Source organism: Prionailurus bengalensis, chromosome E1 (assembly GCF_016509475.1).
Source record: "Prionailurus bengalensis isolate Pbe53 chromosome E1, Fcat_Pben_1.1_paternal_pri, whole genome shotgun sequence".
NCBI classification, from domain to species: Eukaryota; Metazoa; Chordata; class Mammalia; order Carnivora; family Felidae; genus Prionailurus; species Prionailurus bengalensis.
Window position 1 is genome coordinate 28,073,445 of NC_057347.1, and position 27,242 is coordinate 28,100,686.

Consider the following 27,242-nt stretch of genomic DNA (forward strand, 5'->3'; position numbering starts at 1 on the left):
CACCCAAAGGCCGGTCGTTGCCGGAAGTGGCTGTAGGGCCACTACCAGGCCCCGCCTCCAATTGCGCTACCAGTAGGCGACAGCCACCCCCCACTTCCGGCCCCTGGAGCCTAAGCCAGCAGCCCCCCTTTTACTGCTCTCCCATTGGCTGCCGCAGGGACGCGCTGTGATTTCTCATTGGTCGAGCCTCCTCTCCGGGGCCGCACCTCCTCCTCCCAGGTACTGTCTTGTCTTCCGACACCCGATAGGCTAAAGGCTGGGAGGGCGTCTGCCCTATTTGACCAATGAGCGGAGTGAAGAGCGAGGGCGGCGGCTGCGTGGTGGGGGCAGGGCGGGACTTGGTGTGGCTATTGGCCAGGGCGCGCACAGACCGGAGATACGATTGGTTGGGGTAGGAGGCACCGTGGTGGGGTCGAAGCTGCGCGGCCTCAGCAGCTGGGGGAGACGGAAGTGGTGAGAGCGCGGCCTCGGAGGGTCGGGCGGACGCCGCCTGGGTGAGTCACCGTGCCCCGTGCACTGCCAGTCTGGGAACCGCAACGACTGCGTCTTGCCCCGCCCCGCCCCAGCCCCTCCGCTTTTCATGAGCCCCGCCCTCTGTCATTCGGGGCCCCGCCTCCGAATCTTTAGGCTCCGCCCCTAGAACCTGGACACCTGGGCTCTTCTGCCAGCCTGGCCCGCCCCCCCTCTCCCCCCTCGCCCCGGGGCCAGATCCCCTTGGTCTGGGAGCCCTGGGCATCGCAGGTCTGGTTCTTGTCCTTCCCTTCCTCCCTCCCTCCGTTTCCCTGAGGCTGCGTGCCAGTGGGCGGTGAGGCAGCACCTCTGGCTTGCCGCTTGCTGGCTCCCCCGTGAGGAAGGGTGGGCTGTGATCAGGGAGGCGGGCAACACCACAGATGGAGGCTTTTATCCCCACAGACTTGCGCAGGGCACTGCTGGACTGCTTTTGAGCTCGGATAGCAGGCATGAAGGAAAGTGTCAGTAAAACCGGGGCCTGGCTCCCTAAGTGGGCCAAGGAGGCCCATCCTGAATTTCTGTTGCTTAGGCCCATTTGACAGGTACTGACTCGGAGGCCTTGAACTGGCCTGATTCTGTCCCTGTTGTGTGTGGCCTCCCACAATCCTGCATCCCACTTGGTGTCAAGTACACTCAGCAGGACCTATCCAACGCCGCTGCTTTCTGCTCACAGGTTGTGGTCCCCTCCCTCTTGTCCTCTGCTCTGGACTCTGCCCCCAGTAAACAGGTCAGGTGGGTGCTACTCCCAGACTTAGAGGCTGGCAGAGCATTCCTGTGGATTCATATCCCTACCAAGGCCTGAAGTAAGTCTTGGTTGTGCAGCCTCTCGTTTCAGAGTTGGAAGTTCCTTTGCTCTCCCAAAAAGAATAGGGTTTGGAGTGTTCTCCTTCGGGTCTCAGGATCAGGACTCTTGAATTTTGCTGAATAATCTTGGATGACACTCATTCCTGCTCCAGAACTTTGTAACTGACTTCATGCCCTGCAGAATCACTTGTTGCTTTTCTCCCCATGTAGCTCGCATTGCCTCTGTCTGGCATGGGGACTTGTGGAGAGGCTGGATTCTCTGTGAGATTCTCTGTTAGAGGTCCGGAGTAGGTGTGTGGCATTTGCTGATTCTAAGGTAATATTAATGGTGCTCTTGAATCCTATGTTTCTCTGTCTTCTTACAGTAAGAAGCAGGCAGCCAGGACCCTCACCACAGTAGAATGGTGAGTACTCTCCCTTTCCTCAGATCGTTGTGTTTTCTGTAATCCTGTCTTTCTCCATGAAGCTGCCCTGCCCCTCCTGGACCTTGAGCTCCAGGCTACTCTGTTCAGCTCCTAAACGGGTTCATCTGCGCTGGAAATAAATTAGGGTTTCTGTAGATTGCAAAACATCAGCCAGTATATGGCCCTGGGACAGGGAGCCTGTAGAAGTCTTTTTTTGCACATGCTATGCCATGCGTTCCCTATACTACCTACCACTGGCACTCTTAGCCTTTTATAATGGCCCTTCTCTTGCTTTTCTTGGGTCCCTGGTGGAAGCTCTCTGTTCTCTTTGTTCTGGCCTGAAAAACCAGGCCTCCTTTATCTCAAGATTCTTGTACTTCCTAGTGGGCCCCTTGGATATTGTGGGTCCTGTATCAGGAGTGACTCCACCAAAACACTGGGGCTTCTCCAGCTCTAAGGTGCTGCTGTCTGTTAAGCTACTGCAGCCAATAGCTGACTGGATATACAGCAGGACAGCAGCCTCAAGATGCCCAGAATATCACTGGGCTGTGCTGGTGATGGGTTAGGGAGGGGGTTGTAATGATCCTGTATACTCTTCCACTGACTGTAAGTGCCCTTGTCTCACCTCAAGTTCAGAGAACCCCTTACTTTATCCCTGAGAACTAGGAGAGGAAGCAGTGAGATGAGAAGAGAGTGGAGAATTGTAGGCCCTGGCCCATACCAGGCCCTTGCTCTTTTCAGTTCCTTTAGGTATCTTCTGTACTTAGGGACATGTTAGGGAATTCAGCTGGTGAGAGGACTCTCTCCTTCCCTCCCTAGGCATGTGGGTATGTGGTGTGTGCGGTACTGTTCTGGTATCTTCTTAGAAAGCTTGCTGGTCTTGGTCCCCACCAACTGATAGCCCCTTTCCTTTTTCTTTTCTGTAATATCCTGAATAGACTGTTGGCTTCAGGGTTAGCCTAGTTTAATTTTGAATCCTAGCACCACCACTTAAATAGCTTAGGTAAATGGCATACTTTCTTTTTAAGCCTGATGTCTCACCAGTAAAACAGGATAAGGCTTAATTCTTGGGGAGCTGAAAGGTTTTAGTGAGATAATATTTGGAACATGTATGGCTCATAGTAGATGCTTAATGCAATGTCAGGTTTTCTCCTATTCCTCCCTTGCCCTCAAATCCAAACCAAAGCCTTGGTTTCTGAAAGTAACCAGGCACAGGAAAGTGTGGGATTCTCACCAGCTCCTTCTGTGACTCCTGGTGGCGCTTTGAGCCTTTCACTGCTCCCTATTCCTCGGCCCTCTACCCAACTCCCTCCATACTCTCAGGTTTCAAGTTTTATTCTGCATGCTTCTGTGGTCTGTAGTTCCAGTCTTCTCTTTCCCAGCCTAAAAAATTCTTTTCCAAGAAAGACTTTCTTACCCAGATGTCAGAGGATGTGAAACAAGGGAGATGTGGAGCTTAAAGAGTAGGGTTGGGCAGGGGTCTTAGAATAAAACACTTAGAGAATTTCCCTTTCAGGAGTGTGGAGTGACTAACTGGCAGAGATCAGTGTACGTTCTAAGGGGCAAAAAAAGTGAACGGGATTTAGTGACGTTAGGGGATGGGAGGACACTGATGGACAGGGGTATGGTGGGTGGTGGTTTGGGAGGGAAAGGAAGAAGCCTTGGAACTGGAAAGGTCACTGGGTGGAGGTAGGCGAGCTCCATTTTGAGAATTCAGAACAGGCTTTGAAGGAACTCAAGGTGGGGAGAGCATGGGGATGGAGTGGGAAAAGGGGGGTGTGGGGTGGCTCACCTGGGAATATGGGAAATGAAAAGATGTAGGAGGTCTTGCCTTACCTTTTCACGCTATCTGGGGGCAGTCCCGCACCCCAGACTTCAAAAGCCCCTAGACTTCCCCAGAGGACGCCCTCGCACGCTGCGGAGGGGCTCCGAGGAGGGAGGAGCCTTGGAACTGTGGGCGGGGCCGCAAGGTTCCGCCCCATCCCTCCTCTCGCGGCCTGGGTCTCTCCCCTCTCTTTTGCGCTCGTGCGGGAGGGCGGAGCCGGGCTCGCTCCATTGTGGAGAGTAGGGGAGAGGCGCGCGGGAGTCCGCGGAGGCCCTGCTACCAGCGCGCTCGCCTCCTGGCCGCCGCGGCTGCCCCTGGCAGGCACCGCAGCCGGGATGCGGCGGGCGCCCGGCACTGGCGGGCAGCGCAGCGGCTCCGGGGACATGTGCGCTGGCCCAGACCGCCCGCGACCATGAGCCTGACCGCCCGCGTCTCCTGCTCTATGCTCAGCTGCTTCGTAAGTGTTGGCCTCGCCTGCGGGGGCCCAGGGGTCCTAATGCATGCTGCACCCCCAGCCCCGCCCAGGGCCAACCCTTGAGATTCCGGATTTTCGCCCATCCCCCTTCCCTAGGCCCCTGGCAGGGGAGCGGGGCGGGGTGGGGGGTGCGGGGGGCGGCGGGTGGTTCCCTTTTCTTTCTTGGACTTGCTTTCATCTTCGGGTGCCGGGGGATGTGGAAGGACGGGATGGAAATTCTTTGACCCATCTTGGCCCCGGAGCCACTGCCCTTGACTGCAGATCTCCAGGCCCCGCCCTGCAGGGGTACATCCCTTTACCTCTACCTCTCCATCTTGGTCCCACCCGCTGCATCCTTGCATGGGGATGTGGGATGTGGCTGGGATGTTAGGGGGGCAGGTCGGGGAGCACAGAATGTGTGAGCTGTTCCCCTGGCTCCAGTCCCCTCCCCCTTCTACCACTCCAACCCTCACCTGACACGCCAGTCTTTTCTCCTTGACTGTCCCCCAGACAGCCTCTCTTCTCCATCTTCCCTGCCTCTGCAGGGCTCTGTACCTCTGCATCATTCCCAGTCCTCCCCCACCCCCTTTGGCTTAATGCTCCTTCCCAGCTTCCCCCATCTGTCCTCTCAGATGTTCCCACCCTTCCCCTCTCACCGCCCCCCTCCCCCATCCCTCGTGGGTGGCTGCCAGGCCTCCTCTCTCTCTCCCCTGGCCTTCCTTGGGTCTCCCGGTTTCTCCCAGGTGCGTGGATCCCCTCTTCACCCCTCCCTGGTGGTTGGGAGAGGAGTTACTTCTGCTTGCTGTGGTTATTCCTTAGGAATTCCCCTCTGATCAGGGGGCAGGGCAGGTTGCTTGGCAGGTGGTGGGGGCTCTTTAGCAGTGTGGGCCTAACTGGAAGATAAGCTCAGCTCCAAAAGACATCCTCCTTTTGAAAGCAACCATGAAGGCCCTCTAGAGGCTTGGGACTGAATCCCCCAACCCACTCCTCTTTGTCTCCTTCACCCACCAGATTGACAGGTCGTGGTCTTAGGTGCCTGTTTTCCCTCTCATCTCTAAAACCAGCAACTACACCTGGTTCCTTTTTCTCAGGGCAGCACTTCCCATTCTCACTTCTGTCTTACCCTCACATTTGTCTTTTTCTTAGTTTTCTCTCTTCTTCCGTTTGGGAAATTTTGGTTCTTTTTGGTTCTGCTTCTTTTTGAGGAGTGCAGATTTCCAGGTCCTCTTTGGACCTTACTCTTCCCTTAGGTTTAATAGGCTTGAGTACCCCCCTGTCCCAACCAAGCCAGGCCTCTTTTCTCTCCTCTGGTGACCAGAACCTTTATAAGTGTGTATGGGGTGTGTCCCGGTTTGTTGAGGGGAGGGGAGCAGAATGAGACCTAATGGGCCAAATGGAGCCTGGTGACTTAGGGCTGAGGCCTTCCCCACAGGGTGAGGAAGGGCCCCCCAGCCTGGAGTACATCCAAGCCAAGGATCTGTTTCCCCCCAAGGAACTAGTGAAAGAGGAGGAGAATCTGCAGGTAAGGAGGAGTTGGGGGCCCAGGGTGGGTTGAACTCTCTGCCCAATTAAAAACACCTTTTTTTCCCTCCCTTCAAAAAATATCTCCAAGGGAATCTAGTTCTGGGCTTTGGCTTCCTGTTTCCAGGTCTCTGGAGGGAGGGGAATCTGTCTACATGTGCATTGTAGAGCCTTTGGCCCCAGGGAGGGAAAGGCAGCTTTCCTGTACAGCTGTTGCCTGGTGCTGTTACCGTGGAGAGGACTCTTCTGTTCTGCCTTGGCCCAGCTTTTCCAGAGGGAATCCCACAGATCAGGGTTTGGGGAGGGGAATGGAGGGATGACTCACTTCTGGACTGAGGGTTCCTCTGCCCTTCAACAGGTGCCCTTTACAGTGCTGCAGGGTGAGGGAGTGGAGTTCCTGGGCCGGGCAGCTGATGCCCTCATTGCCATCTCCAACTACCGACTGCATATCAAGTTTAAAGATTCTGTCATCAACGTGAGTTCCTGTCTTGTTCTCCCACAACCATGGTAGAATCCCTGTCTGGTTCAAGGTGGGATTGTTCCAATGCTCTACTTGATCGTGTCTCCAAACAGTTGGGGTTCCCTTCTTTTTCTCACCAACCTTTTATTTTCCTGCCTCGTTCTCCTAGCTATAGGTCTGTCTTTCTGCCTGTCTCTTATTCTTCCATCCCCTCTTCTCTCTTTCCTTTTACTCTGTTCCTGGCCCTTCTAAGGGGTGCAGTGGCATTGTTGGAAGAGTGCCACTTACCAACCGTGTGGCCTTGGTCAAGTCACCCTACTCAGGTCAATTTCTTCCCTAATAGTTTGTTGTGAAACACTTGGCTTGCAGGGTTCTTGTGATTATTAATTAAGGCCCTGTATGTAGAGGACCCAGCACAGTTCCTAAGCACTTAACTGGCCCTCAGTAAATGTGGGTTTCCTTCCTAGTATTGATATATCAGCATCTGGGCTGGGGTGGGCATGAGGAGGGGTGAGAGTGGGGATCTGAGCTTTCGTTTGCCCTTCCTCTGAAGGTCCCCCTCCGGATGATTGACAGTGTAGAGAGCCGTGATATGTTCCAGTTGCACATTGCCTGCAAGGACTCCAAAGTGGTGAGGTGAGAACAGTGGGGCTGCACGCAGGTCCTCTGGCCCTAGTCTTGCCCAGGCCTCTCTGATGCAGGGTTTCTCTGCAGCAAGAAAGGAAAAATCCTGCCTCACTTTCCCCACTTGGAAGAAAAGGTAGAAGCCCTGTCTAGGTTGGGAGGTCAGTTTACTGACCCACAGTATCTTGACCTGGAAAAATGGGGATAATGCATAGCTCATGGGGTTGTCATAAGGATTAAATAGGATAATGTATGAGAAAGCACCTAGGGTTAGCATACAGCACTTACTTTATTGTTGGTTTGTTTATTAATTCACTTAACATACATTTATTGAGTACTCTCCTCTATGGCAGACTGTTCTTTTTTTTTTTTAACGTTTATTTATTTTTGAGACAGAGACAGAACATGAATGGGGGAGGGCCAGAGAGAGAGAGAGAGAGACAGAATCTGAAACAGGTTCCAGGCTCCGAGCTGTCAGCACAGAGCCCAATGCCGGGCCTGAACTCATGGATCAGATCATGACCTGATCCGAAGTTGGATGCTTAACCCACTGAGCCACCCAGGTGCCCCTATGGCAGACTGTTCTAAGCACTGGAGATACAGCAGGAACAAAGAGACAAAATTTCCTACCCTCATGGAGCTTATATTCCATCGGGGAGATAGCCAGCAGTAAATAATGAGTAAAATATGTTAAATGGTGGTAAATGAAAGGTGAAAAATAAAGCAGGTAAAAGGGATATGGAGTGCTATGGAGGTGAAGGTTGTAGCTTTAAACAGTGTGATCACAGAAGGTTGCATTGCAAAGGTGACATTTGAGTCAAGACCTAAAGAGAGTGACCATGTGGATATTTGAGTGAAGAGGGTGCCAGAGAGAGAGAGAGCAGCGAGTGCAAAGGCCCTGAGGTGGGTATGTACCTAGCATATTGGAAGAAGAGCAAGGAAGCTAGTGTATAGCTGGAGTGGAGTGCATGTGGGTGAGGGTGGTGGAATGTAAGATCTGAGAGGTAAGGGGGGGTGTCAGGTTGTCATAATGACTGGCTTTTACTTTGAGGTAAATGAGAAACCACTGCAGGGTTTTGAGCAAAGGAGAGATGTGATCTGATTAAATGTTTTATAGAATTGCTTTGGCCGCTATATTGTGAATAGATAGAAGTGAGTTGGGGGCAAAAGCAAGGGCAGAAGCCGAGGGATTAGTTAAGCTATTGCAGTTAGCCAAGTGACAGAGCATGATGACCTTGCTAGCGTGGTGGTGGTCAAACTGGTGAGGAATGGTCAGATTTTTGAAGGTAGAGATGACAGAATTTGCTCTCAGATTGGATATGAGAGAAAGAGGAATCTGGAATGATTCCACGGATTATTAAAAGAATGCTCAGTTTAGAGGCTGTCATGTGCTCAGGTCTGTAGGGATTGAGAAAGAGAATCCACAGTGGCCTTGCCTTCAGGGAGGTTGAGGTCTAGTTGCTGAAGGAAGATTTAACAGTGGCAGTATGCTATGGAAAAACATACTGTTTAATACTCTAAGCATATTAAGAATAAAAGAGGAAGGGGTCTTAAAATGAGCTGGGAAGGCTTCAAAAAAGAGTTGTGACCAGAACTATCTTCAAAGTGTCAGTAGGATGTGGCTTGGCCAAGACGAGGTATAATCAAGCAGAAGTGAAGAAACAAGGAGACAGGAATGATGTGAACAGGACTTCCTGCCTGAAGCAGGAGTCATGGGAGATAACGTGGAATAGCAGACATTCAGGGACATGCGGTAGCATTTAGATTTGATATGAGAAATGAAATGGTAGGGCCCCCCACTAGAAGGTACAAGTATGTCTCAAGGACTAGAGTTCTTGGGAAGAGAATTGTCAAAAAGATAAATTCTCTTGGGTATTCACCAGTATCCCTGGTTCTCCTCAGGATCCCCATGCCTTACCTCCTGCTTTAAAGCCTCCTCTCCCCATGTTTTTGACCCTTATGGCCCCAGTGCACACCTGCCTCTTATCTCACTCTGTGGCTTCTTGCCTGGCAGGTGCCACTTCTCCACTTTCAAGCAGTGCCAAGAGTGGCTGTCACGGCTAAGCCGGGCCACGGCGAGACCTGCCAAGCCTGAAGACCTCTTTGCCTTTGCCTACCATGCCTGGTGCCTGGGGCTGACTGAGGAGGACCAGCATACTCACCTATGTCAGCCAGGTAAGGCCAGGCTGTTTTCTTTGGAAGATTTCCTGTCTCTTGGTTCTTACCCTCCTCCACCCCTGGCCATGGTTCTGTTGGATGCTGACAGGCGTGGGGGCTGTGTTGCAGGAGAGCACATAAGATGTCGCCAGGAGGCTGAGCTCGCGAGGATGGGCTTTGATTTGCAGAATGTCTGGAGAGTCTCCCACATCAACAGCAACTACAAGTGAGAGGGAAGGGGTGGGGTAACCAAAATACCAATCTAGACTTAGACCTTGCCGGGCACAGCCCCTGGTTCTGTGAGGGGAGGACTCCTGACTCACAAAGCCATCTCTGGGGATCTTGTCATCACATGTCTTAGATCAAGCTTGGTGATCCCATCTGTTCTCTTCGCAGATTGTGCCCCAGTTACCCCCAGAAGCTGCTGGTTCCTGTGTGGATCACAGACAAAGAGCTGGAGAACGTGGCTTCCTTCCGCTCCTGGAAGCGGATCCCGGTGGTTGTGTATAGGTGAGGCGGTAGGGGACAGGAAGTAGAGAGGATACTTTTTATGCAATAAGGAAAGAGTCAAAACTGGAGATTTGTCCTAGTTGACTGGGAATTGACACCCTGCAGGGAATGAAATAATTTCAAATCAAAAACTGCCTCAGTTTTTTTCTCCTAAAGATGAGGCTTTTGGAGAGTACATTCACTTTACTCTTTTTTGGAGGGTGTGTGTGTGTGTGTGTGTGTGTGTGTGTGTGTGTGTGTGTGTAAAATGTTGCATTAGAACAAGAGTTGGCAAACTGTTGCCTGTGAACCAAATCTAGCCTGCAGCCTGTTTTATGTACAGCCCAGAACTACGAATGATTTTTATATTTTTAAAAAGTTATTTTAAAAAAAACAAAAACCAAGAAAACCAGAAAGGAGAATGTATGACAGAGACTGGCTATGACGTGTGAAGCTGCACATTTATTGTTTGTTTCTGTCTGAAAAAGCTTGCGGGTTCCCTGCAGTAGAACATTATAGCTAACATAGAGCGAGGCATATAGTAGCGAGGAGGTTTGGAGTTGTTCTGCTCTGGGCTCAGGCTTGCTCTCCTGTTGGTGTCTGTACCTGGAGCAGGTGCTGTGCAGATTCAAGAAGTCAAGGTCACCCTGGCAACACAGAGCCTATTTGAGAAATGTGTATGACAGCACTTTCTAAACTATAAAGCCCTCTAGATATGTCAAGGGCTCTTGGTGTTTATTATCATGGCCTGGGTGAACTGGTAGCCCCTGTTGGCTCTGGAGATCTTAGTTCTCGGGGCCTTGGTAGTAGGCCTGGGGGGTGGGAGCTGCAACTGGCAAGGGCATGATGGCTTCTTCCATTTTGTCAGACACCTACGCAATGGGGCTGCAATTGCCCGCTGCAGCCAGCCTGAGATCAGCTGGTGGGGCTGGCGCAATGCTGATGATGAGTATCTGGTCACGTCCATCGCTAAAGCTTGTGCTCTGGACCCGGGGACAAGGGCCACTGGGGGCTCCCTCAGCACTGGGAATAGTGATGCCAGCGAGGCATGTGACACTGACTTCGGTAAGGTGTGGGTGGTGCTTACGCCCTGGGGAGCAGGTCCCCTCCTTGGTCTCATTGGCTTTCAGGGAGTCCCCAGTGAGAGGATGGGAAGAAGATGACAACACACAGGGTGCCAGGGTCCCTGCCCTTTGGGAAGCTGTGGGGTGGCAGGGGACTATAGTTGTATGTTCTCCTCTGAAAGGGAGTGTCCCAGGGTAGGGTGAGGCTGGGCTGCCTGACCCAGGGTCTGCTCCCTGCCACATGTTTAGATTCTTCCTTGACTGCATGCTCTGGAGTGGAGAGCACAGCGGCCCCCCAGAAACTGCTGATCCTGGATGCTAGATCCTACACGGCGGCTGTGGCCAACCGGGCCAAGGGTGGAGGCTGTGAGTGTGAAGGTACTGCTGTTACCCCAGTGTCTGCAGTCAGTCTGTGCTCTGGGTGGCTTTGGTGAGGAGGGACCTGGGGGCAGCTCGTGCAGTGGAAAGAGCCAAACACTTGGCTTGGAATCGGGACTCTGCCACTTAACTAGCTATGACTAAATTGCTTAATCTAAGTTTTATTTTCTTATCTGTCAAATGGGGATGATAATAACAATTATTGGCTAGAGAAGCTACTATATATTGAGAGTTTACTATGTATTGCCATTGCTAGTAGTAATAGGACTATCATTTGTCATTAACATCATTATTACTACCGTTAGTATATGGCTCCTGAGCATCCAGACATAAGTGGTCTGCACTGCCAAGGAAGCCTGGCCCACTTGTCCTGGACGCCTGTTTTCAGGACATGCTCTTATGCTCCACTCTCCTCTGTATGTCTACAGAATACTATCCCAACTGTGAGGTCGTGTTCATGGGAATGGCCAATATCCATGCCATCCGGAACAGCTTCCAGTACCTTCGGGCTGTGTGTAGCCAGATGCCTGATCCCAGCAAGTAGGTGGTCCCTGCCCCAGTTCCATCCTCTCTTGTCTTGTCCTTCACCCAGTTCTAGTTCTTAGGAGGTGAGAGAGGGAACTGGGGAGTATAGAGGTATGGGAGACCTGAGAGCCTGGGTGCAGTGGGCCAGTTCCAAGATCACTTCTTCTGCTTTTTAGCCAACACTTTGGAACAGCCACAGGACACTGGGCTCCCTTTGTTTGGATCCTCTCCTACTTAAAGAACACAGAGAACTGGGGAAAGAATGGCTAAATGTGCGTGTGATGCTTCCCGTTCTCCCTCGGTCCCTAGTCTCTTGTCTACCTCAGGTCTTGTCTTCCTTCCTTTCCTGCCAGATACCTCCTGGCAGAAAGGCCACAGACTGGACCACTTGGCTTCAGCCCTCCCTAGGGACTTCATTAGTTGTGGCTGGCCATGGGCGGTGGAAGAGACCGTTGGATCCTCAGCGCCCTTGGTGACAGACTTGATTTCTGCTCTTGCGTAGCTGGTTGTCGGCACTGGAGAGCACCAAATGGCTACAGCACTTGTCGGTGATGCTAAAGGCAGCTGTGCTTGTGGCTAATACTGTAGACCGGGAAGGCCGGCCTGTGTTGGTGCACTGCTCAGATGGCTGGGACCGGACACCGCAGATTGTAGCCCTGGCCAAAATACTACTGGACCCATATTATAGGACGTTGGAGGTATTGAGTGGGGTTGGGTGGGAAAGAACAGAGGGAAAGGGGGGCGGAGAAGGCGTTGGGTCCTCTGGATCTGTCTTGGGGATCTTTCAGTGGAGGCCATGGGTGGCTTTGAGTCATAGGATTGGTTCTGCTCTTCTCTGAAGCTGCCAGCTCCTTGCTTCGGGCATCCCCTGGGGAGTAGCATACCAGCCTTTCCAGAAAGGCCCTGTACTTGGACTCTCTTTTTTGCAGGGCTTCCAAGTTTTAGTAGAGTCTGACTGGCTGGATTTTGGGCACAAGTTTGGAGATCGCTGTGGCCACCAGGAGAATGCAGAGGACCAAAATGAGCAATGCCCTGTGTTCCTCCAGTGGCTTGATTCCGTTCATCAGCTGCTCAAGCAGTTCCCCTGCCTGTTTGAGTTTAATGAAGCATTCCTGGTAAGTTAAAGCCTGTGGCCAGGGTCAGGGAGAAGGTGGCCGAGGCTCCCAGTTGCAAGCTGTCTTGGCCCTCTAGGTAAAGCTGGTGCAGCACACATACTCCTGCCTCTACGGCACGTTCCTGGCCAACAATCCTTGGGAGCGAGAGAAGCGCAACATCTATAAGCGGACCTGCTCTGTGTGGGCTCTCCTGCGAGCTGGCAATAAGAACTTCCATAACTTCCTCTACACACCTGGCTCAGACATGGTAAGTCCAAACCCTTATCCTGTCAGTGCTTCTTCGAGACCTATAAGGAGAACAGGCTGAGTCAGTGGGGAGAACGTAGAGCCAAAAGCTTGGGGAAGGAAGAGGGACCCGGAACAGCTCACAAAACACTAGTATGGTGCTGCTTCCCTAGGTCCTGCATCCTGTGTGTCACGTACGGGCTCTACACCTCTGGACAGCTGTTTATTTGCCAGCGTCGTCTCCATGTACACTTGGGGAAGAGACCATGGATCTTTACCTTTCCCCGGTGGCTCAGAGCCAGGAGTTTTCTGGCCGTTCTCTGGACAGGTAAGAAGATCCTTTCTTGCTCTCTTCTCTCCCCACCAGGAAGGCAATAGTGCTTTGTGTCTAGCCTAACGTTCTCCTTCTTTTATGAGATATTTAAAAGCAACTTCTTGATATAGTTGAAGGAGAAACTTGGCCCAGGACTTGCAGCTAGCATGGAGTGTACTCTGTGTGTCTTCAAGGTCCTCTCCTAAGATAAGATTGGTCACCTTCTTTCCTGGAGCTGCTCTCACCCTTTGTGACATAGCCAAGCAGAGGACAGGAGAACAGAACAGAAAGGACTGTTTCAGGAAGGTTTGTGGGAATGGGCTTGATTTATGTTCACTGATAGAAGGCATTGATTGGGGCACTTCTAGAAGCATCTGATTCTCAGGGAAGTGGGTTTCCAGAAGAGGGATGGCCTTCATGTTCTCCCACAGGAAAAGGCCAGAATTTAAAGTTTTTATCTTTTTGATTTATTTTGAGAGAGAGAAAGAGGAGGAAAAAAAAAAAAAAAAAAGCATGAGCTGGGGAGGGGCAGAGAGAAGAGAGAGAGAGAGGAGAGAGAGCATCCCAAGCAGGCTCCTTGCCATCAGTGTAGAGCCTAATGCAGGGCTCGATCCCTTCAATTGTGAGATCATGACCTGAGCCAAAAATCAAGAGTTGGATGCTCACCAGGTGAGCCACCTGGCCAAAAAGGCCAGAAGTTAAAGGGCGACATAAAAATTAAAGTTTATCTTCTGGCTGAATATTTGGGGGAAGTACAGTCAATGTTGTTTACGTTATAAGAGTAACACAAGTTCCTATTTTAGAAAAAGTTGAACGATGTAAAAGTAGAAAATGAAAGTCCTCCCTCCCTGATCCTTGTCCCCACAGGCTGGTAACACTGCGTGTCTTTCCTGATGTTTATGTTTACATACATGTATCCACGCTTTCATATAGAAACGTTTTTAAAATACAAAAACAGGGGCACCTGGGTGGCTTATTTGGTTGAGCGGCCAACTTCAGCTCAGGTCAGCTCAGGTCATGATCTTGAGGTTTGTGAGTTCGAGTGGGCTTCCTGCTGTCAGCACGGAGCCTGCTTTGGATCCTACTTTGGATCCTCTGTTCTTCTCTCCCTCTCTCTCTCTCTCTTTCTCTCTCTCTCTCTCTCTGTCCCTGCCCCTCTGCCGCTCGTGCTCTGTTCCAAAAGTAAATAAACCTTAACAAAATAAAATACAAAAACGGAACCATATTTTGCATACTGATCTGCAAAATGTTTTGCCTGCTTTGTATTAGGCTGTCACCCCTGTAAAGCACATGTAAAGCTGCTGTTTTTTTGCTTTAGCGGCTGCATATGTTAGTCTAAAATTAGAGTGTAGCATTATTTATATAACCAGTTTCCAACTGGTGATCATTCAGGTGATTTTTTTTTTTTTAACTATTACTGGGAGTGCTTTAAATAACATCCTTAACTATGTGTAAGTTTTTTAAAACAGTTGTCAAATACACATAATAATTATCATCTGAACCATTTTTTTAAATAATTTTTTTAAGTTTATTTATTTTGAGAGAGAGACAGCATGAGCCGGGGAGAGACAGAGAGAGTGGGAGAGAGAGAGAAAGAATCCAAGTAGGCTCCATGCTGTCAGCACAGAGTCCGATGTGGGGCTCAAACTCACAAAACTGTGAGATCATGACCTGAGCTGAAACGAAGATTTGGTTGCTTAACCAACCAACTGAGCCACCCAGGTGCCCCGTCAACTGAACCATTTTTAGGTGTACAATTAAGTAGTATCACCTTATATGTGTATCTTGGCATTTGTGCTAGTGTTTTTGCCAGATAAATTTCTAAGCAATGAAAATGCTGGGTTCAAAGGATATGTATGATCTTTGTTTCTTGGTGGAAGATTTTTATTTTTTATTTATTTGTTTATTTATTAAAGTTTATTTATTTATTTAGAGAGAGCACATATGTGAGCAGGGGAGGGGCAGACAGACAGAGGGAGAGAGAGAATCTCAAGCAGGCTCTGTGCTGTCACCATGGAGCCCAATGTGGGACTTGATCTTATAAACTGTGAGATCATGACCTGAGCCAAAATCAAGAGTCTGACACTTAACTGATTGAGCCACCCAGGCACCCCTTGTGGAAGACTTTTAAAGCTAAAATATAGCTTAAATTACTGGTTGAATATTATAAAGGAAAACAAAAAAAAACATGCCCCTATAAATTACTGGTTTTAGGGTCTTGAGTCCATGGTCAGCTGCCCAGGGATAGGCTTCAAGAATTCTGTGATTTTCCTCTTTCCCCAAACTATGCAGAATTTGAGTATACTCAAATTTATAAGTTTACTTTGCCAGGGAGAGGGCTCAGAACTTTTTATCAAATTCTCAGTAAGTTCTGTGACTTGTGTAAAAATCACTGTCTTAAATTAATATCTAATTTTTCAATTCAATCACTGTTTTTTTTTAAACCTACTAGTTGTCTAATTCTAGGTTTATGGGCCAAAGAAATACAAGATATTGATTCTATTTAAGATATTCTTTAAAAGCTGTAATAAGATAGACATAGGAGAACTACTACTAGAAAACATTTCTAAGTCAGCATCCAAGCAAGTAAGAATGTGTATAGTTCAAAGCTATTAGAGAAATGAGAAGTCAGAAAGGGGTCATTTGGTGACTGTTTACTCAGAGAAGTTTTAATGGAAGACCAAGCAGGAAACCTTGGCTTTTTTGTCTAGCATCTGGTGCAGGGCCTGGCACATAATAGGTGCTTTAGTAAATGCTTAAATGAACAAACAAATGAATGGAATACCTGGTAATAAGTAGTAGAGAGGGGTCCAAAGGAATCGGATACATGAGAGTTAGTTGTTTTGTTTAAAAAAAAATTTTTTTTTAATGTTTGTTTATTTTTGAGAGAAAGAGAGACAACGTGAGCAGGGGAGGGGCAGAGAGAGACACACACAGAATCTGAAGCAGGCGCCAGTCTCTGAGCTGTCAACACAGATCCTGACATGGGGCTCAAACCCATGAACTATGAGATCATGGTCTGGGTCAAAGTTGATGCTTAACCAACTGAGCCACCCATGCACCTCTACATGAGAGATAGTTCAAAGAAAAAAAGAGGAACCTCTTTGGAACTGGCAGGGGTTAGGAAGGGGCCATTCTGAGGAATAGAAAGAAAGAAATATGGGATAGTTCATTGAGGGCTTTAGACATTTCCCTGAGGAGTTTGAGTCAGTTGTCAATAGGAAGTCATTGTAGGAAGTCATTGTGACCTGGTGACCATGGGATTTTTGGAGAATGAACCACTGAGCTGGGTAGTTGGGGACACAGAGAACAGCCAACACTATTGTAATTCAGATATGAGGGGAAGAGTCCTTGGAAAAGGAAAGGATTAAAATCCTTGAAGAGGAGTCATTAGCAGATTATGGAGTGACTGAGTGTGGGAGTGTGGAAGTGAAGAGGACTCGTCAAAGGTCCTGACTCTCCAAGCCTAGAAACTAGATGGATATTAGTACTAACCTAAAGACATTGGGAAGTTGAGAAGACGAGTCAGTTCGGGGAAGAGGAGATACAGGCAGGTTGGGATTGAAATATTAGCAAAGAGAAGGTGTGCTATAGGCAGTTCAAGATGGAGAGTTGGATTTGGAGGACTAAGTAGCATGCAAATTAAAAAAAAAAAATGCTTTCTTTAACAGCTGGCCTGACTTGGTTCTACCTTTCTCTAGATCAAAAATATCCTGCCCTCTTTTCTCTTTTTCCATTAAAGTACAAGACATTCTGCTATACCCAGCTCAAATCCTACCTTCTCTACGTAGCTTTCTTTGACCACCCTCGTTGGATGAGTTGTCTCTGTTCAAAACTCCTCAGGCATTATTGTCTCTACCAGCATTATTGATTAAACCTTCTGTGTAGGTAGTAATTGGCTGTTGAGGATTTCAGACTGTTGATACTGTTGAATTTGGGTCAAGAATACATGGGAGGTCTTCATACTCTTCTACTTCTTTTGTATGTTTGAAAGTTTCCATGATAAAAAAGTAAAATAAAGGGGGGGGGGAACCAAAGTTAGCTGTGGTACTTTTTAAAAATACAGATGCCTGGGTCTCACTCTTGGCCATTCTCATTCATAGGTCTTTGATGGGTCTGGTTGTCTATATATCTAGAAGATCTATAGGAGCTCCTAATGTGCACCAAATATTGAATCTCACTTGTCTTTTTCATTCAGTTGGTACCTAGCTGTGAACACTTGATGTTAGATTTTCAGCTCACTACTCATTTCTCAAATTGTTTGATTGGCCAGTGTTGGGAATTCAAATAAGAAACAGTGCTACCTTCAAGGCACTTTTATAGCAGGAGAGAAACAAGTAAATAGTAAGTGCAGTAATGTAGGAAGTACTGAGCGATGTGCTTTGAAGTGGATTGTTTTGTTTAATCTTCACCACGGTTTTAAGAGATAGATACTGTTACCTTTCTCTGATAGATGAGGGAATGGAGGCTTAGAGAAAGAAGTTAAGGTCACATAGTTAAAAAATTGCCAAGCTAGGATTTGAGCCGAGGCTATGGGACTCCAGAGACTGTGTAATCATAACCATTGCCATTGCCTTCCTGGAATTTCATACCATACACATACACAAAATCAAAATTGATCACAAAAGTAAAATCACACATAAAAATACTTAAAAAACATAATAAGGTGTTTTTTAAACCTGAGTGGCACAGTCGGTTGAGTGTCTGACTTTTTTTAATTTTTTAAATGTTTTTTATTATTTTTGAGAGAGAGAGAGAGACAGAGCATGAGCGGGGGAGGGGCAGAGAGAGAGGGAGACACAGGATCTGAAACAGGCTCCAGCACAGAGCCTGAGGTGGGGCTCAAACTCAGAAACCATGAGATCATGACCCGAGCCAAAGTCGGCGCTTAACTGACTGAGCCACCCAGGTGCCACCCCCCTCCCCCACATAAAAAAAAAGAAAAAAAATTTTAATGTGAGCGTCTGACTCTTGGTTTTGGTCCAGGTCATATCTCATAGTACACAGGATTGAGCCCTGGGTCAGGCTCTGTGCTGACAGCTTGGAGCCTGGTTGGGGTTTCTCTCTTCTCCCTCTGCCCCTCCCCCCACTTGTACATGTGCACGTGCTCTCTGTCTCTCTCTCTCTCTCAAAATAAGCACTTAAAAAAAACCTAAAAAACCCCCATAAGTTTCAAAAACCAAACACTTAAAAAATCAGCTATATTTTAACTCCATCTTTGAGGGATTTTTCTGTGTGGGCTGGACTGACTGAGGCATCTGAAAATAGGAGTCCAATTAAGTCTCCACTGTTTCCTGGCAAATTTCCCTGAAGTTTTCGTTGCTCAAAGGACTTTTGAAATGTTTTAAGAATCAGACATTCTTGAAAATGTCTGTTACCCGTTTGGTGTGCACGAATGCTTCTAGAACTCTTTTGAGTGCTTTATGCTAGGGGAATTTTCCATGGTGACTTAGGACTCTGAGGCATGCACTGCTGCTAAGGGGTTGTAAAAGGCTGTGCTGGTTACTACTGTGATGGAAAGATCATTTCTAACAAGGAAGGCAGTAAAAATGAGAAGTTGTGAGTGTAGTCTTAGTAAGTTTGCTCTTGGCTGCCTATAGTTTGAATCCTCATAGCATCTCTATAAGGTATAATTTATGATGATCATTTTACAGAGGATGATAGTACATGTCTAAAAGGTTAAATAACTTTCTTGTAGTCATATGGCTAATCATTGTCAGAACCAGTATTGTCTAGCTCCAAAACTGGCTTGCTTCCATCTTACCGAGTGTGATAGAGGTAGTTGGACATTAGATTTAAGGCTCAGGTATAGTCCTGGCTAGCATAGTTGATTTAGATGGCATCAACATAGAAAGCATTGCAACCATGGGAGTGGTCAAGATCGCCCAGGGAGATTGTGTAGAGTGAGGACTGATAAAAGTTGGGGGCAGATGCTCAGTTCTGGAGGACAGAGTTCATGTCCTTCACTTTTTGCAGAGTAGACTTGTTGCAGTGAACATTGGTTGTTTGTAATCTTAAATGTTGTATCTTGGGAACTCTGGCTTTGATGTTGCTTTGATGGCCTGATTCTGCATATTAGAGGTAGCTCCCATTTACTGACCCGGAGGTGTGTTTGTCTTTCCAGATTACCTAAAACCAGATCTATGGACGATCTGCTTTCTGCCTGTGACACAAGCAGCCCCCTGACTCGCACATCCAGTGACCCTAACCTGAATAACCACTGTCAGGAGGCCAGAGTAGGCCTGGAGCCCCGGCACAGCAGTCCTGAGGGCTCAGAGACCTTTGTGGAGTCTGTGGTAGGAGGTCCTCAGCAGACCGTAGGAGAAATGGGTCTTCCTTCCCCTCTGCCCAGCAGCCAGAAAGACTACTTGAGCAAGAAACCTTTCAAGAGTCAGAGAAGCTGTTCTCCAAGTTACAAACTGTTTAGTACTGCAGTGCCCCAGGAAATGAAGAGCAACATCTCTGATCCTGAGATCAAAGTCCTGGAAGAGACTGAAGCAGCAGCTCCAGACCCTCCTGCCCACAATGAGATGAATAGGACTTTAGATGGCACAGAGGAGCCACCTGAACATTGTCCTGAGAAAGAAGCTGTCAGCACACTCTCCGAAGTTGTTTCCAACAAATGGAATGGAGTTTGTGATTTTCCTGAGTCTTCCCAGGACTCCCTTTCGGGTGCCCCCCAACAGGCCCTGCTAGATTCCATGCTAGGTGTGCCCTCTGGATGTGCTGCAGATCACAGTCTGGGTACGCTTTGCGACCCACTGAGTGCTACCAGCCAAACTCCTTCGGAGCCAAGCACTGACTTCCTCAGCCAAGATCCCCCAGGGTCTGTGGCAAGGAGTTCCCACCAGGAACAGCCCAGCTCTGTGTCAGATCTGATTCATAGGGAGGAATACGCTGGCAAAAGAGGGAATAATAGGAATGGGCAGTTATTGGAAAATCCTCGCTTTGGGAAAGTGCCATTGGAATGGGCCCGAAAGCCAATTTCTCAGAGCCAGATCAGTGAGTTTTCCTTTTTAGGATCCAACTGGGATAGCTTCCAAGGGATGGTGACTTCATTCCCAAGTGGGGAGACCACCCCTCGGCGGCTGCTTTCCTATGGCTGTTGCAGCAAAAGGTCAAGCAACAAGCAGGTGCGGGCAATAGGGCCCTGCTTTGGGGGCCAGTGGGCTCAGAGAGAAGGGGTGAAATCACCGGTCTGTTCTAGTCATTCCAGTGGACACTGTACTGGTCCAGGGGGAAAAAACAACCGGATGTGGTTGTCCGGTCACCCAAAGCAGGTCTCCAGCACAAAGCCTGTTCCACTGAGCTGCCCTTCTCCAGTGCCTCCTCTCTACCTGGATGATGATGGACTGCCCTTTCCCACGGATGTGATTCAGCATAGATTACGGCAAATCGAAGCAGGGTACAAGCAAGAGGTAGAGCAGCTACGCCGACAGGTGCGTGAGCTTCAGATGAGGTTGGATATCCGTCACTGCTGTGCCCCTCCAGCAGAGCCCCCCATGGACTATGAGGATGATTTTGTAAGTATTCACCACTGCTATCCATCCATTCATTCATTCTTTCCATCCAGCCTTCCATGCATTCAACATTTATTCATTGGGTACTTGCTATGTGCCACTGTGTTAGGTGGCTGGTCTGTAGGATGAAGGACATAGTCCCTGCTCTCAAGGAGCTCACAGTCTATAGGAGAGAGAAGCAGACAACTAGAATGATTTTTTTAAATGTTATCCTGGAAGGAAGCATCAGGTGTTGGGGGCTCAGGCTTTCCTGAGAAGATAATACTTGAGGTGAGTGCTGAAGAACTTGTCATATTTGGCTAGGTGGACCATGAAAAGGAAATACCATTCTCAAAAGCATGGAGGCAGTAAGTATTCTGATGGGATGACTCGAACAAAGGGATGGGGGTATGTGTGTGTGTGTGCACGTGTGCATGTGTGAGACATGCATGTACAGGTGTGCTGGGGCCATGGAGGAGGGAGTTGGGTAGTGAGGTGGGAGCTGATATTGGAGAAGTAGACAGGGATTGGAAAGGTCAGCTCGAGATCCCTTCTTGTGTGGATTCTGCCCTCAAGGCAGCATGATTTTGGCCACTGAGAATCATGATCAGATCTGTATTTTTTTTTTTCAATGTTTATTTTTGAGAGAGAGAGAGTGTGTGTGTGAGCAGGGGAGGGGCAGAGAGAGAGGGAGACAGAGGATCCGAAGTGGGCTCTGTGCTGACAGGAGACAGCCTGACATGGGACTCAAACTCACAAACCGTGAGATCATGACCTGAACTGAAGACGGACACTTAACTAACTGAGCCACCCAAGTACCCCAGATTTGTATTTTTTAAAATATTTTTTAAAGCTTATTTATTTATTTTGAGAGAGTACCCACGTGGGGGAGGGACAGAGAGAGACGGAGAGAGAGAGAATCTGAAGCAGGGTCTCCATGCTGTCAGTGCAGACCCTGATGCAGGACTCAAACTCATGAACTGTGAAATCCTGACCTGAGCCAAAAACCAAGACTTGGATGCTCAACTGACTGAGCTACCCAGGCACCCCATCAGATTTGTATTTTAAGAATACTACTCTAGCAATGGTGTGTCAAGTGGATGAGGCACTTGAAATGCAGGTTGGGAGGCTGGTTAAGATGTTTTGGAATAATCCAGGGGTGCCTGGGTGGCTCAGCTTGTTAAGCTTCCCACTTCAGCTTCAGGTCATGATCTCACGGTTCGTGGCTTCAAGCCCAATGTCGGGTTCCGTGCTGACAACTCAAACCTGAGCCTGCTTCAGATCCTATGTCTCTTGTCTGTCTCTGCCCCTCCCCCATTCACACTCTGTCTCTGTCTCTCTCAAAAATAAACATTTAGTTCGAGCCCCGCGTCGGGCTCTGGGCTGATGGCTCAGAGCCTGGAGCCTGTTTCCGATTCTGTGTCTCCCTCTCTCTCTGCCCCTCCCCCGTTCATGCTCTGTCTCTCTCTGTCCCAAAAATAAATAAACGTTGAAAAAAAAAAAATTAAAAAAAAAAATAAACATTTAAAAAAAAAAAAGATGTTTTGGAATAATCAAAGTGAGAGATGATGAAGACTATCTAAGCTTTGCTGTGTTGGGAGCCTTCAGATTTGGGTCCACAATTCTTAAGAAGCTTCTAGGAGTCAGTTTCTTGGTCACAGTATCATGTCATCAACACGGACACTTCCCTTCCTTCTGTTAACACATTCCCACTTGCCTGCTGCCCACTTACTGGGATGGGATGGTCAGGGCTAACAACTTCCTAATATTCGGAGTGTTGGTTTAGAACAGGAGTCAGCAAACTTTCTGGTAAAGGGCCATATTAAATACTTTAGACTTTGTGGGACATATAGTCTCTGTCCCAGCTGCTTGTCTCTGCTGTCACAGCACACAAACAGCCATAGACAATACGTATAAAAATGAGTGTAGCTGTCTTCCAGTAAAACTTGATTTACAAAAACAGGCAGTGGGCTAGATTTGGCCTGTGGGCCATAGTTTGTGAATCTCTGGTTTAGAATGTAATGAGAAATATGTCCGTGCTGTGATAAAGCATATTGGTTAAGAGCATAGGTCTGAATCCAAAATACATTTGACCCTTGAACAATGCAGGGGTTAGGGTGCTGAACCCTCATGTAGTCAAAAATCCACATAGAACTTTTGAGTTCCCCAAAACTTAACTAGTAATAGCCTAAGAAGCCTGATAATACAGTAATTAACATATATTTTGTATGTTAGATGTATTGTGTGCTGTGTTCTTACAATAAAGTAAGCTGGAGAAAAGAAAACGTTACTAAGAAAATCACAAGGAAGAGAAAATAATACATTCATAGGACTATACTATATTTATTGAAAAATCTCTGCATACAAGTGGACCTGTGCAATTCAAACCTGTGTTGTTCAAGGGTCAACTGTACAACGTTGAAAATTCAGGTTTACTACTTACTACCTTTTAATTTTCTCAGTGCTTAATTTCCTTATTTGTAAAATAAGGATGATGATAATATACATCATATGATTCTTGGGAGGAATTAAAGAAGTTCATGCATGTAATATTCTTAGAATAGTACCTAATGCATAGGAAACAGTACATGTTAGTGATGGTGAAGATGGTGTTGATGTCTTTGCCTTTCTTCAGACATGTTTGAAGGAGTCCGATGGCAGTGATATAGAAGATTTTGGCTCTGATCACAGTGAAGACTGCCTTTCAGAAGCAAGCTGGGAACCTGTTGATAAGAAAGAGACTGAGGTATGTCCAGGCAAATACATGCTTTTGTGAAGCACTGAATTCTCATATTTCTCAGAGATGAGTGACATGCTATAAACTGAACCTTCTCTTGGGTGAGTGTCTTCTTTTTAGGCAAGTAGAGGCCGACTATAAAGACAGACCTCATCATTTTCTCCTGGAATGCTTTCCTTGTTGCAATGTTGCTCTTCTACTTTGTTGACAAGGACCTGGAATTTTTCCTTGTGCCTTCTGTTAGGTGACTCGCTGGGTTCCAGACCATATGGCATCACATTGCTATAACTGTGACTGTGAGTTCTGGTTGGCCAAACGAAGACACCATTGCCGGTAAGATGTTTTATATGATTCTGTAAGGCTCAAAAAGGAGTGATTGATGTATGTGTATCTGAGCTAAATAGAGTTAATCTGAAAATAGAGATATCTTTATAGGGACTACTTTTGTTTTCTGCCAACTTTTCTCTTTATTTACTCATGTAAGGCCTTTTAGAGTATCCTTCATGGTTTTTTTGTTTTTTGTTTTTTTTTTTTAGTGTTTATTTTGAAAGAGCAAGAGAGAGCATATGCAAGCAGGGGAGGGACAGAGGGAGAGGAGAGAGAATCCCAAACAGGCTCTGCACTGTCAGCACAGAACCTGATGTGGGGCTTGAACTCATGAACCATGAGATCATGACCCGAGCTGAAACCAAGAGTTGGATGTTTAACTGACTGAGCCACTCAGGGGCTGTGAGGATCATTCATTTCTGATGAGCTCTTCCCTCTTTGTTCTTTGGCAGAAATTGTGGGAATGTATTTTGTGCTGGCTGCTGCCACCTGAAGCTGCCCATTCCTGATCAACAGCTCTATGACCCAGTTCTCGTCTGTAACTCCTGTTATGAACACATCCAAGTATCTCGTGCCAGGGAACTCATGAGCCAACATCTGAAGAAACCCATTGCTACAGCTTCCAGCTGAATGCCAGAGGAGATGACCTGTCCAATTTTAGCAGGTTTGAAGGGAGGATCTGCTTCAGGTGTAGTTTTGAAGGTTCCTTGGTGTGGCTCATGAAATAACAGAGCTCAAAGATACCGTCTTGAGAAATCCTCCATGGTACCATGAGACTGGAGCAGAGGAATTCCAATTTGGCAGGAGGTCTTCTATTGGTGAGACCCTCACCTTGGGGTAATGGTCCTGATCCAGACCCAGAGTCTGGAAGCTTAATGTTGAGCTGGTGACTCCAGCTTTTGTCCTAGGGGCCACAAGATGATGATTTCATAGATACCGCCTGGTGATACATGCCCCAAACAGCAATAGAAAGGCATAAGTATAACCAAACTCCAAGTGATAAACAGATCCATCTCTCCTCCACCTTGAAAAAAGCAGATTTTAGTATACAAGATAGGAATTCCTATCCTATTTGAAATGAACTATATCCTGTTCCTCTGTGCTCTGTGTCTGTGCATGAAGGCTCAGTCTTTAGAGGCACTCCCTCTAGTTGCAGTAGTTCTGTCTCTCTGTGGAGTTTGGTTTAAAGACTGGTTCAGCAAGTGGAGGTTTTGCTGTATTTTTCACTTGGCTTATCGGCCAACATCAGTGAATATTCAGTTTAGAGGGACAGTTCTAAGGAGTCAGACATTCTTGGGAGCAGAGGAAAGCTCTGCTGATGTTCAGTCCTGGCAAAAATCAGTTATTTTGAGCTGCGAAGGCAGTCGTCTCTGTTACTCAGTGGCAGCTCTTGAGGTATGCACTGTGAAGAATGAGAAGGGAAAAGCAGAAATGATCCTTGTCAAATATTTGCTGATCGTGCCCTGCCCTTTGCGCCTGACTTTTCCTAGTTGTCCTGGTGCTAACACAGGAGTTACACCTTGATCCTCTCCTGGCATGAAAACGAAACAATGGATTTTTGTTGTTGTTCCATTGCCCACTTCCCTCGTGTTGTCTTTCCCTTGGCTGCTGCCTCCTCTGGGTCACACTGCTTCTTATCCTGAACACTTGACACCTTGAGGGTAGAATTTAGCATTTGGTTTTTACCTCCTAGAATATGCTGTTTGGTATGTGAGGGTTTCAGTACAAATGCTGCTGTCTATTTCTGTGCACTTAACAATGGAACCCAAACAGAAGAGAATAAAGCCTTGATACCAAAATTGGGAGAGAAAATGTGTCCATTTGGACCAAACATTGTTTTTTTTTGTTGTTGTTGTTGTTTTGTTTCATCTTAATATGTACCAGTGGCACTTAACCAAAAGATACAGTGATATAGCCATGTACTGTGGTTGGGACAGATATAGTCTCCTTGATCTATAATGAAACCACTAGTATTTCCTTTATACATTTTCCTTAATCCATTGGTGTATAAAAGGTGAATTACACTTAGGCTTATCCTGTTTTAAAACTATGGTAGCTGTCTGTCTAACTGCTACTTTCATGTTACTTCCTAGAAAAAAATTTTTCATTTGAAAATAACTAGGATCTGCATTTAGAACAAGAATTGTTATTTGTCCTGACCTTTTCTTTAGTCCTACAGAGAAGCATCTGTGCTTTTATACTTGTCATGGATGTAACCTAAAAAGTTTTGGCGTATTTAGGTCAGCCTAGCAGAACTTTTTTTTTTTTTTTTTTTTTCATTTAAATGGAGTTGAATAATGGAGATTTGTGTCTGGGAAATTCCTGAGATCATTGAAAAAGTAACAAACTATTCCTTGTCTCTGATACGTAAAATTCTAAGCATTTTCTCAATCATTAAAATTTACTGCCAGTTGCGAGTGGCTTTTTAATTAACTTTCATTGCACTTCACTCTGCCCATTTTCAGGGGGAGTAAGATTGGTGGTAACATTTGAGGAGACTGTATCTGTCTACTTCGTGTGGCTGTTTTGAGGGACTGTCCCATCAGTGAACATACTGCATGGCCTTGGAGAGAGACTCTGGGCTCTCAGCTCAGATGTATTCATCAAATACTCCTTTCAGAGCTCTTGTGGGTGTAAGTGACATGATGTGGCCAAAAATCCAAACTGTGCAGTTGCGTTGTGACAAACATGCAATGTGCTGTAAAAACTCAATACAATTTAAATAAAATCTCTATATTAGTGCTGCTTTGTTGGGTCTTTTTATTCATTTTAATTTCTAAGTAAACTTAATACTCATTTTTTCTTTGACCATGAGAAAGGACTAAAACATTATACTCCTTCCTCCCAACCATTTCCATTTTTAAAGTTTTTAAAATTTATTTATTTATTTTGAAAGTGAGGAGGGGGAAGGGCAGAGAGAGAGAGAGGGAGGGAGAGAATTCCCAGCAGGCTCCACGCTGTTGGTGCAGAGCTGGAAGGTGGGGGTGAGGGGGGAGGGAGATGAGTGCTGGATTTCATGAAACATGAGATCATGACCTGAGCAGAAATCAACAGATAGAGGCTTAACCCACTGAGCCACACAGGTGTCCCAATTTCCATTTTTAAATGGACCTTTCTTTTCTTTTTTTATAATTTTTCTTCAATGTTTATTGACTTTTGAGAGAAAGAGATTGCAAGCTGGGGAGGGGCAGAGAGAGAGAGAAAGAGAGGGAGAGAGAGAGAGGCAGAGGATCCCGAGAAGCAGGCTCCACATTGTCAGCGCAGAGCCCACTGCTGGGCTCCAGCTCACAAAGTGTTGAGTGAGATCATGACCTGAACCAAAATCAGAAGCTTAACTTACTGAGTCACCCAGGTGCTCCAAATGGACCTTTCTATCAGCATAGCTCTCACCATATTCTTATCTATTGATAGAAAGGGATTTATCATTATGGCTACCGTAGAATTCTACCCCATCTCATGTCAGGTTTCTCTTCAATGTCTAAAATAGCATCAGCTGGTTGAGCAGGTACAGAGGATTGTAATTATATTCTGATTCCCTCCTCATTGCCACCTCAGTTCTCATCCCACCTTGAATAAACCTGTCCTGAGCAAAATATTGAGGTAAAAGAGTATATCTAAAAACATAAAATGCTATTCTTTAAAAGATCACTTTGTTTACTCAGGATACCATACCCCCATCACCATTCTTATTTTGGGAAGACAAGCAATTAAACTGTTCGTTTATACTTAGTTTATGGCTATTCAGATTATAGAGTTAGACCCTTTGTTCTCAGGAATGGCTGACTTTGAATTGGCAAGTGCACAGTTTCCG

The 27,242-nt window shown here is 47.0% G+C and overlaps 1 protein-coding gene across 2 annotated transcripts; it reads left to right on the plus strand.

Annotated features, from left to right (window-relative positions):
• The first annotated feature begins 370 nt into the window (after nt 1–370).
• On the plus strand, nt 371–26,172 carry MTMR4 (myotubularin related protein 4). Of its 2 annotated transcripts, XM_043583929.1 has the most exons (19): nt 371–494; nt 1,680–1,718; nt 5,430–5,519; nt 5,877–5,993; nt 6,532–6,614; nt 8,617–8,777; nt 8,889–8,985; nt 9,156–9,269; nt 10,117–10,313; nt 10,562–10,690; nt 11,119–11,230; nt 11,718–11,913; nt 12,145–12,330; nt 12,407–12,577; nt 12,729–12,883; nt 18,993–20,391; nt 23,003–23,113; nt 23,349–23,437; nt 23,884–26,172. In XM_043583929.1, the coding sequence occupies exons 2-19, from the start codon at nt 1,716–1,718 to the stop codon at nt 24,059–24,061; spliced, it is 3,588 nt and encodes a 1,195-aa protein (XP_043439864.1). In that variant the 5' UTR covers nt 371–494; nt 1,680–1,715; the 3' UTR covers nt 24,062–26,172. The 2 variants fall into 2 exon arrangements, with proteins under 2 accessions (XP_043439864.1, XP_043439863.1); XM_043583928.1 differs by lacking the exons at nt 371–494; nt 1,680–1,718 and adding an exon at nt 3,731–4,000.
• The last annotated feature ends 1,070 nt before the right edge of the window (nt 26,173–27,242 follow it).